This window comes from Notechis scutatus, chromosome 15 (assembly GCF_049901735.1).
Source record: "Notechis scutatus isolate UNSWTSFEM ecotype Mainland chromosome 15, rNotScu1.2, whole genome shotgun sequence".
NCBI classification, from domain to species: domain Eukaryota; kingdom Metazoa; phylum Chordata; class Lepidosauria; order Squamata; family Elapidae; genus Notechis; species Notechis scutatus.
The window spans coordinates 7,325,189-7,337,782 of record NC_142023.1 but is presented as its reverse complement, the minus strand read 5'-3'; the positions used below and the strand labels follow the sequence as shown (position 1 = coordinate 7,337,782).

Genomic DNA, 12,594 nt, shown 5'->3' with positions numbered 1-12,594 from the left:
GTTCTTAAGAAGAGATTGGACAACCATTTGTCTGAAATGTTAGGTTTCCTGCCTGAGAAGGGGTTGGACTAGAAGACCTCCAAGGTCCCTTCCAACTCTGTTATTCTATTCTGAATATTTACGAGCCAGAGGCAGCCACCCTGCTATGAACCATATGAAGGAGAGGTTAACTCTTGATCAACTCTGGCCATTGCTACTTACGTAGCTGAGATGCCCTTCCTGGTTTATAACAGCCCGCAATGTGATCTCCCCACAATCAAGGTTTGCCAAGGTCCCCACTGTTAGCTGGAGGAAGCAGACTTTCCCAGGCGGAACGCGACCATAAAAACACGTTTATTGAGTATTTAAAAGTTTGGAAGGGTTGGCGGAGGGGGATCCTTTATAAACCAGCCTCCCCTTGCCTTCTAATTCCCTTGAACTACAAGCCCCATCGCTCGCCACCGAACGCAGGGAGGTTTCCATTTGCGGGCTTTCCTCAAACCGGCAACGCCGATTACGGGATGAACTTTGGATCGTGGAGTGGGAAGGGAAGGAGTTCCACTCAGGAAGGCGCCACAAATTTGGTTAAGGAACCTCAGTACCAGGATGTGATTAAAAACGAAAGTATTGTGGCTTTTTTTTTTTTTTGCTGCTGTATTGATCAGCACATGCAGATCCTTTAATTAAGGTAGTCGGGTCGCTTTAGTGAAGTGTGTAGGAAAAGCACTTGTACTCAAAGCAACCTGCAGACTGCTTAAGCCAAGAGGCCCAATCTTGGCGACTTCAAAGACCCCTGGACTTCAACTCCCAGAATTCCTCAGCAGTCCACAAGTCTTAAAAAGCCATCAAGGTTGGGCGCCCCTGGCTTCAACCGAGTGCAGAATCCCCTTTCTCTCTAACCTTGATTCATTTTGCCTCCTAACTCTTTTTTTTTCCAGTGGCTGTGAGCTGGCCGTTCCCCCCACCGCACCCCGGGGAAAAGCAGGCTCAAACCCCGCTGTTTCCCCCTTCGCCTAACTGAACCCATGATTATATAAATAGTGTGTGGATTGCATGCTGCAAATTGCCTTTTTTTCCTTCTTCTTCTTCCTGTTCTTTTGTAAAAAAAAAAAAGAAAGAAAATAAATTCAATAGAAAAGTCACAGAGCTGTATCGGGCGTGTCCCCCCCCCCCAAAAGGCGTACGTGGTCCCCTCCCCAGGCCCCAACTTAAATATTCACAGGTACAACCGACCGACATCCAGTGTCTGAACGCAAGCCCGGCTGAAGTGGATGGACTACGCCAACGGCCGGCTTCAGCCTTTTCTTCTCTCCCCCCAATCCAATTTAGAGGTACTTGTGGGGCCCCCCTCCCCCCCGAAAAAATTGCTTCCCGGTGCATCCCGGGGCAGCATCCAGTCGTAACGCTGTGCGCCTGCGATATATAAATGGTTTTCTGCTCGCGAACGGACTCGGCATGCAGCAGGATTAATCCAGCGCGTTGGAAAAGGCCTCTGGGGTCTTCTGTGTTTGTCCTTGCCCAATCACGTCCATCCGTCTCGTCAAAGCCGCCTTGCTACGTCCTCAAAAAAGATCTGGGCAGGGTGTCTCCGTTCCAGCCTGCCGGGATACAGAAGTGCGTAGTCCGATTCCAGAGACGTGGGCGTTCATTGTAGCTTGGTGCCAAGCTTACGCTGCCGGTTCCTTCGAGGGGAGGGAAGGGAAGACGGGTCAGGGGTGCGCATTTCTCTTTAAGGAAAGCCTTACCGTGACTATCCAGCAGGGCGAACACTGGTGGCTCACCTGGCTTCTGCTCTGCTGACCGCGTATTCGAACCATAAAATGTTGGGGATGAGGCTGGTGTCCCGGATTAGGAAAAACTCGGATAGCGGCCTTCAAAACGAAAAGGAGAAAGGCAGGCAGGCAGGTTGGGCGGGGAAGGAAGGTAGAAAGGCAGGGAGGTAAAGTTAGCCAAAATATAGCCAAATCCTTTTAACTTCTTCCACTGAATCCGCACAACATCAGAGCTAAGATTCAAGCTAGAACGGGAGAGTTTTATTGTGGGACAGTTTTATTGCGGGACTGTTTTTTTTTTTGTGGGACTGTTGATTGTGACAGAACACAAACTTGTGTCAACAATTGTTAATTCCAGGGCTCAAAAGAAACAACAAAATCACATTCCCAGGAAATATTCGACTTTGCAACTGATTTTGCTGGTTGGAAGCCAGGTGGGAAAGTTACAAATGTTGTTCATGTAACTCCGGGATGCCACAACTGCCATAAATACACACCGGGTTGCCGAGTGCCCAAATCCTGATCACACAACTATGGGGAACGCTGCAACGGTGTGAAAAACGGGCCTAAGTCCACATTTTTTGGTTGTAATTCAAGAACTACCTGTATAGGTACTTTCTGGGTATTTTCTGAAAATCTCTGATTTCAAGCCAATTCCAGGCAAAATGGATCTGCTTCGGGGCCAGATTCTGTTAATACCACCTCAAATTGCCTCCCCTTTGAAGGATTCCCTCTGGAAAATGCCAAACTGGGAATGATGTGATAAAAGGAGCAGGTTTGGCGTGATCCAGGTAGGAACAGAATGTTCTGGAGTCTTCTGGGACATTCCACCATTCTCTGGAATGCCCCACCCCGGAGTCAAATAACTTTGCACATCCCCACTATCTACAAAGAGAGGTGCATTTTTTATTTTTTTTAGTTTAGAAGGACTGCGGAGCAGGGAGAGGTGGGACTTACCATGCAGCTATCCTCGGGAACAACGGCGTTAGGATTTCCTGCGTGAAGAGAAACCAAAGGGCAGCCATGAAACTCCCTACAAACCCTCCGTAGGCAACTTGACTCCAGGTGTGATACAGTAAGTAAACCCTACCGAGAAAAATAAAAAGGTTATCAAGGAAGGAAGCAAGGGAGGGTGCCCTTTTAGCTCTTTATCTCCGAAAAGATGCGAGTTTTCGGCCAATATTCCTAGCCCTCTTTTCCCCTCAACTCGCAGTGTTTATAGTGGCAATTTTAAGATTGTGTGGCCTTCATTGCCGGCTGGGGAATTCTGGGCGTTGAAGTCCACGCATCTTAAAAAAGTTTTCAAGGTTGTGATAAGAGGCCATCTGGGGACAGGAAGGCAACATACCTGCTGTATGACACTAGACAGGCCAAGGTTAAAAGGCAGACGGACAACAGGTGTCTCCAAAGCAAGTCCAGGAACCTGGCATTGTTGGTTTGGTGCATCCTAGGAGAGATGAAACAAGCCCCCTCAATCAGCAATCGAGAAACCAGCATCTCACTTCTGAGAAGGAGATGCCCAAAGCTGGCTGGGGAATTCTGGGAGTTGGAAGTCAGCAGGTCATTAAACAAAATGTTCAGTTTACTTGTCATTGCAACTCGTACAACGAAATCAAACACCCTTTTCAGTGCACATCATGACCATGAAAATAAACACAAACACACATCCTTCACTCTCCGCACATTGAACCAGAAACCCCCTACACTGCATCATACAGTAGAATTCAACAGAGCTACTGCCCTGGGATAGAAGCTGTTTTTCAGCCTATTTGTCCTTGTTTTTATTATTATCCTGTACCGTCTGCCAGATGGTAATAGTTAAAAAAAACAAAAAACAAAAAAAACGGGTTCCCAGGATGAGATGGATCTTTAAGGATGTTTTGAACTTTCTTAAGGCAGCGGGAGCTATAAAGCTCTTCCAGAGAGGGGAGAAGGCAACCAATGATCCTCTGGGCAATGACTTTCACCCTCTGGAGTGCTGTCCCATCTGCCCCTGTGCAATTGGCAAACCATACAGAGGTGCAGTAAGTTAAGATACTCTCTATGGTGCAGTGGTAGAAGGTCACCGGCAGTTTTTCATTCAGTTGTTTTTTCTTTTGAGAAGTCTCAGTTTATAAATTGAAGGCTACCTCTACACAGGCCAGTGGCCAAGGACATGAATTTTGATCACGTGACTATGGGAATACTGCAATAGTCGTAAGTGCAAGTCACTTTTTTCAATGGTGGTATAACTTCGAATCGTCATCAAACGACGGTTGTAAGTTGAGGACTACCTGAACCTTGGCTATCCATGGATCCACCAAGAGAGAAAAATGCTGGATTATCTCATTCTGTATCGAGAACCCTACGCCGAATCAAAAGGAAGTTTTTTTTTCCTTCTCGTTATGAATAAGGGGCCTCCTTTTGCACGTCTGCATCCAGACCCAAAATAAAATAAAATAAAAACTTTCCACTCCCAGGATTGATCCAGCTCTACTCACCTTAAATAAAGGAAGAGGAATGAATAGACAGAGAAAAACCATATAAATTGGGAATGGCTGGAAGGCATTGCGTACTTCGAGTGGACAGACAGGTGAGCTTCTGCAGAAATGGAAACATGGGAGGTTTAGAAAACAGTACAACGCAATTACATTTGTGTGCTGTCACATTACATTTGCTCTCCGTTTGACACCATTGTGGCTTCTCGCAGACACCCATATTATATAGAACAAGGGTCTTCCAACTTGGCAAGTTTAAGACTTTGTGGACTTCAACTCCCAGAATTCCTGAGCTAACATGACTGGAGGAGGGATTCTGGAGGAGTTGAAGCCCACAAGTCTTAAAAGCTGTCAAGTTTGAAGACCCCTTGATATAGAATCCTGGAAGGGCTGGAAGGGACCTTGGAGGTCTTCTAGTCCAACCCCCTGCTCAAACAGGAGATCCTACACTACTTCAGACAAATGGTTGTCCAATCTCTTCTTAAAAACTTCTAGTGTTGGAGCATTTACAACTTCTGGTGGCAAGCTGTTCCACTGGTTAATGGTTCTAACCGTCGGGAAGTTTCTCCTTAGTTTTAGGTTGCTCCTCTCCTTGATCAGTTTCCACCCATTGCTTCTTGTCCTGCCTTCAGGGGATTTGGAGTATAGCTTGACTCCCTCTTCTTTGGGGCAACCCCTGAGATATTGGAAGGCTGCCATTATGTCTCCCCTGGTCCTTCTTTTCATTAAACTAGACATGCCCAGTTCCAGCAACCGTTCTTCGTATGTTTTAGCCTTTATCCCCCTAATCATCCTGGTTGCTCTTCTCTGCACTCTTTCCAGAGTCTTAGCATCTTTTTTGCACAGAAGTGACCAGCAGAGCCACGAAACCAACCCCCCCTTATCTTCATCCACGTGAGCGGTTGAGTGGTACTCTACCTGGGCAAGGCCTCTGTTCCTGGACAATGTTCTTGATTAGCCAATTTACCCCTTCGTTGAAACACAGCCCACCTAAGAAAGAGATCTACAAAAGAGAAGGGAGGCTTAAAAGCAGAATAACCATATGCAAGACAGCCCTTGTCATTCGATGTATTGCTTATTGGCCGGATTTATCTACTCCTTCAGCCAATAAATAGAAATGAGATTCTACTGAAGGTTGAGATCGGGGTGAAGACTGCACAAGGGATTACAAGTGGTCCTTGACTTACAGCAGTTCCTTGAGTTGAACGTTCGAAGTCACAGCAGCACTTAAAAAAAAGTAACTTATGACCGTTTTTCACACTTACGACCACTGCAGCATCCCCGGGGGGTCATACAGTTAAAATTTGGATGCTTGGGAACTGCTTGGTATTTATGACGGTTGCAGTGTTCCCAGGGTGGGTGGGTGGGTGTCATGTGATCAAATTCTGCAACCTTCTGGCCAGCAAAGTCAAGATTTGCTTAACAACCGTGTTCCTGACGTAATAACGGCAGTGATTTACTTAACAACCGTGGCAAGAAAGGTCATAAAAGGGGACAAACTTTAACAGCTGTCTCGCTTAACACCAGAAACTTTGAGCTCAGTTATGGACGTTAAGTCAAGGACTACCTGTAGATTATAAGAGCCACGGTCCTTCGAAAGAACTCGATGTGAATGAAGGCCGCCACCACCACCTAAAGGACCGGCAACGGTGACTTTACATTGTAGTGTATATAATAACAATGACACACACACACCCTTCTAATTGTCTTTGTTGATTCATGAGGATTGATGTTGATGGGGGATTGTGCTGTAGATCTTGAGAGTGACCCAGGCAGGGGGACTTACCGTGTGCAGCTCTCTCTTGAAGACAATGAGGGTGAGGAAGCCCACGATGATGAAGATGGGACTCAGGCTAAGGTAGGCGAGAAGATGGCCAGTGAAGTCACCTGGGAGGGAGACAGACAGAGAGATCTGAGCGTGTGGGAAAAGAACTTGCATCCTTCTAGAAGGGCCGCTGAGCAGCAAGGCTTTTCCAAGACTCTATAGAAGAAAAAAGATTTGTCACTCAGGCTTGAATTGTGGGGACCTTGGTGCCCCCTGTTTCATGACCCAACTAGGTAACCTCATCAGTGTTAGGAAGGAGGAGGAGGAGGAGAAAGAGGAGGAGGAGTGTGAAGTCCTTGGTGCTTTCTAACCTTGGTGGTTGAGAGAAGCAAGTATAAAAATAACAGACTTGATAACCAGGATAGGTAAGAGGCTTTATTAAAGATATTTGCAAATGGGAACCCCAACTCCCAAACAAGTAGGAGAAAGGAGACGCCACCCTTAAGAGGGTTACAAACAGTTATGGAATATCACATAGAAAAAGATTACAGAATTTCTTGCAGACATTTCAGGACCCGTCGAGGGAACATCATCAGTGCTACAAGGGAGCTAGCGTCTACCCAGTGCTACCTTCCAGCACTGATGAGGATACCTAATTGGGTCGTGAAATGTCTGCAAGAAAACCACTAATCTCAGACAGCCCCAAGGGCCCCCCCCAGTCCTCCCCTCCACAAACCCCTCTCTCTTCTTGGACTGAAGTTGTGCTGCTAAGTGACACAAGCCACTTTTCTCAGCTCCGCTGTAACACTGAGCGATAGTTTTGGATCGGGAACTATCCATGCTTACATGCTCTTTTAGGGAAACCAATAAAAAAGGCAAGAATCTAAAAGTCACACCTATCCCTCCACCGATTCGGTAACCAGCTTCTAACCAAGTTTTGAAGATCGATGGAGCACCACTTTTATCCACCTAGCTTCAACTACTACGACACGCAGAGAGATAAAAAACATGTTAGTACTAACAACTCTCCTTTATGCGTGGGAAGATTTGAAGAGAGACAAAAATGCAGCTTCCCCCTAAAATCAAGATTTAACAAGTGAGGGGCTTTGCCTTAATACGACATGAAGCGCGTCAAATGAATGGAAACCAAACCACATCCTTCCCCCAGCCACCGTTTCCTCTCGGATGGCAGCTTGTGGCAGATGCTTCGGACGTGAGAAAGTTGGGGCCACGCTCAGCCTTTCAGAGGGCCGGGTTCAGTGGCAGTTAGAGGTAACCCTCAACTTACAACCTATTCGCTTAAGGACAGTTCCAAGTTGCAACAGTGCTGAGAAAACGACTTAGGACCGTTTTCCACACTTAAGCCCCAATCCTCTGCTGTTAAGTGAGACATTTGCTAAGTGAGTTCGGCCCCATTTTCCTGCCATGCTTGTTAAATGAATCTGGTCTCCCCATTTGCTTGTCCAAAGGTTGCAACACGTGACCCGGGGAACACTGCAGCCATCACAAATATGAGTCAGTTGCCAAACATCTTAATTTTTTGATCATGTCACCCTGGGGATGCTGAAACAGTCATTAAGTGTGAGAAGTGGTCACAAGTCACATTTTTCAGTGCCATTGTAACTTTGGACGGGCACTCAACAAACTTTTTTTTGCAGTAAGGAAACCCTTTTTGTCACTCGTTTTTAAACTTAAAATAAAAACATTAAAAATTAAAATAGATGAGATCCTGTGGCTTTATACTACGGACGGCAGAGTGTTACCTAATGCCAGCTGGACTTCAGAAGATGCGATGAAAGAAAGCGTGCTTTGGAGTGCTTTACGAAGCCTTCGGACCGGATTCCTGGTGAATTACGGTCCACCTCGCTTTAATTCTAGGAAATTAATTATGATGCAGCCCCTAGGAATAAATCAGCCACAGGGCAGCTGCCTTTTAAGTTGGCAGCTGAATTTATCCGGCGGCTGCAGGGAGCCTTCTTCGCAGCAAACCAGGAAAAGGAGAAGCTAGAACTTAAAGAGTTGGGTATTTTATTTTTTGTTCCCTGCTGAGGTTACGAAAGTGCTCCTGAATAGCCAGCCACTCGTCAAATTTGGCCAATTTGGCCAACAATTTGGCTTTCAGCTTGCAGGAAGCAGAGAAACAGGGACATAAGGTGCAATTTGTCTGTTTTTCACCCTCGAAACGAAACGGCTTGCAACTGCTGGCCTAAGGAAGGACTGTGTTTCCATCAACTCGGTGGAGCATCCAGCGAATGCGCCCTGAAAGGCAGCCTACATCAAGCGGCCCCAAAACCTTTGGGCACTAGGTCCCGTGGAGAAGGTTTTTCCTGCGGACCGGAGGGGACCCGGTTGTGCACGCTGCCTACATCCCGCGGATGGGGCTTTGTTTGTTTGCAGGACCCAGTTTCTGGCATGCCGCAGCCCGATGCCTGACCAGGAGGAAGAGGAGGAGGACTATGGGATCCTCTTGAGTTTGGTTGTTCTCTTGCAGATGTTTCCAGAGTGACAAAGAAAATAAATAGCTTGTCTCCTTGCCAAAATATCCTATGGTGTTTCACTCCAACCAAGTGGTAGGGCAACTTCTGAAAGGGTATCTGTCTCCAGTATTGAGAACCCTTGGCAGTCGCCTCCTCCCTACAAACCCCACTCCTTTCCAGCACTGATGATGTTACCTAGCTGGGTCATGAAACATCTGCAAGAAAACAACCAAACTCAGAGACCCCCCAAGAACTCCATAATCCTCCTCCTTCTATAAACCCACTCCCTTCTAACACTGATGATGTAACCTAGTTGGGTGATGAACCGTCTGCAAGAAAACAACCAAACTCAGAGACCCGCAAGGACTCCATAATCCTCCTCCTCCTCCTCTCTGCAAACCCCACTCCCTTCTAGCACTGATGGTGTTACTTAGTTGGGTCATGAAACATCTGCAAGAAAACAACCAAGCTCAGAGACCCCCAAGGACTCCATAATCCTCCTCCTCCTCCTCTCTGCAAACCCCACTCCCTTCTAGCACTGATGGTGTTACTTAGTTGGGTCATGAAACATCTGCAAGAAAACAACCAAACTCAGAGACCCCCAAGGACTCCATAATCCTCCTCCTTCTATAACCCCACTCCCTTCTAGCACTGATGGTGTTACTTAGTTGGGTCATGAAACATCTGCAAGAAAACAACCAAGCTCAGAGAGCACCAAGAACAAATTTGCTTCTGTTTTAAGGTCTGTAGAACCTCTTGGAAGGCACTTAAAAACTCCCATCTCTACATCAAGCTCAAAATGAGACGACCAACTAATGTTACTTGAGACAAACACACACATAACCAGTGACTTTAACGCAGCTTGCAGGCATTAAGTAACCCAGCATCATTCAGGAAACAGGAGTGGAGGCAGCTAAATATCAGAGGAGATAAATAATATATGTGCTTTATTGCTACGATCTGCCTATCGTCCACAGGACTGAGTGCCTAGAAAGGAAGAAAAAACAAAACAAAACAGAAGGATGCCAAAACGTAGGCTCTGCTCGGAAATACCACTCCCTGTTACAAAAAAAAAAAAACCTTGCCTGACAGGAAGGTCTGATTTGGGAAGCTGGCCGAGAAAAAGGCACTCTGCGCTGCCTCAGAGACTATTCCTGTTTGGTAGTCCCGGAGGCGAGATGCAAAAACAGATCAGTATGACCGTATTTACGCCTCAGATTGTAAGTCCTTGACTTACAACTTACAACGGAGCCCAACATTTCTGCTGCTAAGCGAGGCAGTTGTTAAATGGTCGTAAGTCTCTTTTTTCAGGGCTTTCCAACTTCAAACAGTCACTAAACGAATGGCTATAAGTCAAGAACTACCTCTTCTGTTTCCATCCATCTCTGGTTGTGTTTTTTCCAAAAGGGCTAATATCTTAAGGAAGGCAAGGGATATTTTTTATTTAATTTACTTGAGGGAACAAAACTTCCGTTACATAAAGCAGGTTGCAAGAGATGTGAGTTCTCCCTACCCCTCCTTCTGCCGCTTTGTTCCAAATCTGGCGACCTCTCAAATAAAGCTTAAAGATAAATTGGGGGGAAAAAGAAAGAAAGAAACCTAGAAGGCTAGCTGTGTTGTATAACCCCTCCATTTCAGACTTAGCTCTGCTACTGATAAGATACAGCATGAATCCGATAACAGAAGCAAACCTGAATCCAACATTGCAACACCAAATACAGATTAATAAAGGCATTAAAACCATCAGGAATTCCAAAAAGGAAGAGAAGACAAGTGTGGGCACAATGAGAGGAATGCCAGTGCTAATCCAATCTGTGTAAAATATGCCAGGTTGGGCAACAGTTTAGAAGACACGGCTTCAAATTCCCACTTATCCATGAAAGCCAATTCCTGTCTTACACCGATACGTTTATCAGTGAACTGAACCTCGGTTTCCTCAGGTCACTCAAGTGATTTGATTCCAAACTATGAACCACAAATATCTATCGAGATTCTCAATTAATTCAGGTCATGATTGTCCCAAAACTGCTTTTCCAAAAGGCAATTGGATTTTCTTGGGGTTTTTTTTTCCTTGAAAATGTTCCCCTATCATCCAAGGAGCGAAATCTTTTCAAGGAAGTCCAGTTTTTTGCAAAAGCATCTTTGGGGTATTAATGGTACATGGAAGTGAAAACTGAGCAGGCTACTTTGTGGTTCAGGGTGTCACGTCGATTCGGCCATTCTCTTGAGCTAAACTCTGCAAAGAGTCTTGCAATAAAGAAGGATTCAAATGGATTTAGTGTTGCTTGTACTATCTGAACTTTAACAGGCTTAAACAAACAAGCAACAAAACCAGGTTGATTTTCAAGCTTTTCCAGTTTGGTTAACTACAGAGTTTGGGTTGGGTTGAGGAATCCAGCCTTTCTTAGCACTTAATATCCATCTTTTAGCAGTTTGTAGGGAGCAAGCTGGGCACGAATTTACCACCCGGCACAGCACACATTAGGTGAGCAAAGTTGCTGGGTTTTAGGAAACGTGCCTGAGGGTTGTGCAAAGCCAGTTTGCATGTTTGGCAAAGGAAGCAGATCATCATCATTTACACATCAAAGGGGATTGGGGATCAGATAGTCAAAACGCTTGGCCAGGACAGCAAAGCCCTGGGTGCAAATCCATCCTCAGCCTTGAGCCCTGGCTGGCCATTTGGGGGTGGGGTGGGAGACCCCTGCTCCTTTGGCACAACTTACTTCACAGGGTTGTGGTTGGTATGGAACAAACAAATTAATAGGGGGATCCAATTTTTGAGTCGTGGAGGAAAGGGAGAAATAACTTGATTTTTTAAATTTAAAATGTTCCTGTAGCTGTCCATCTTATAACCAACTCTGGGCGGCTCCCAATCGAAATCCAAAAAGTGTGCAAAACTGGGTGCTTTGTCCTGGGGGAAGCGGGGGCACAGCCCAATCAAGCCCACCTCCACAGATGAGGGAGGAGGGGAGAGGGAGGCTTGCAAAAGACCCGGGAAGCAGTTGCAATGGAGGGGGGGGAGGGAGAAAGGCACCCCCGCCCCAATTTCCAGGCTGTGTACTACCAAAGCAAAGCCCAGGAGGTACCGCGCACGCGCACTACAGCAGCCAGCGGCTCCCTATCTGCTAGCAGCAGCGTCGCCGCCCCAATGCGCATGCGCGCCCGTCCGCCGCTCATCAATGGCTCACCATTTGGCACCTCCCGCCACACGTCCCCTCAGGCCTGGCTCAAGTTAAAAGGCCCCGCGCGAAGAAGAAAGAGCGCTTTTTACCTGCCGGGTACTCGACGTGAGTCAGAGACACCGAATTCCACGGAACGGGGATCGAGCACTCTCCGACTGCGGCCATCTTACCCGGATACCGGGCCGGGCGGCCACAGCCAATCGGCCGGCACACACGGGGCGGGGCGGCCAATGGGCGTGCCTGCGTGGCCCTCTCGGCCAATCGGGAAGCTCGCCAGGTGTGGCCTCCCACCAATCCTCGAATACTACCACACCCCCGCGGCCTGTCCTTCCCTTGGAATCAAGCAGCCAATCACAAAGGCCCGGTCCGTAGCCGGGCCCAGGTAGATGAGAAAGCCAATGGCAGGAGAAGCGGGGCGGAGCGGCCGTCGACGATTGGCTGGCTCACCTCGCCAACTGAGAAGTTGCTCGGTGGGCCCTCCCTCCCTCGCTGCCTCCTCTCCTCCCTCCTCGCGCGCTCCCGCTGAGAGCCAATCAGATCTTCGGGAATAGATGGCGGGCTGAGGTGCGATTGAATGGGAGCGCGGTGCATTGTGGGGCCGCATTCAGCCTCTGTTGTGACTCAGGGCTATTATGGGCCAGATGGTGTCCTGTTCTAGCCATGCCTTAACCCTAGATTGTTGAATAAACCACAGTTAAGCTAGGCTTAAGCTACTGCTAAGTCCTCTTTACAAACCACAGTGCTGGTGCTCTTCCCAACTTTTGCAACTTAAAACCATTTAAAAACTCCCCCCAAATAGGAGGGATATTAAGATATATTCATCACCTTGAGTTATTTGTAAAAATAATAAAAGGCAGGAGAGAGAGAGAGAGAGAGAGAGAGAGATAATCAATAAAATAAAATAAAAACTCCTTTTCTCTGATCTTTGTCAATTTGAACTGG

General features: G+C 47.0%; 1 protein-coding gene across 1 annotated transcript; it reads right to left on the bottom strand.

Moving 5' to 3' along the window:
• Window positions 1-317: 317 nt before the first annotated feature.
• DOLPP1 (dolichyldiphosphatase 1) lies at window positions 318-11,846 on the bottom strand. Its single transcript, XM_026689941.2, has 8 exons — window positions 11,742-11,846; window positions 6,015-6,115; window positions 5,147-5,231; window positions 4,232-4,331; window positions 3,100-3,198; window positions 2,709-2,837; window positions 1,761-1,850; window positions 318-1,661 (listed from the first exon to the last, which is right to left on the bottom strand). The coding sequence occupies exons 1-8, from the start codon at window positions 11,815-11,817 to the stop codon at window positions 1,625-1,627; spliced, it is 717 nt and encodes a 238-aa protein (XP_026545726.1). The 5' UTR covers window positions 11,818-11,846; the 3' UTR covers window positions 318-1,624.
• Between the last annotated feature and the right edge of the window lie 748 nt (window positions 11,847-12,594).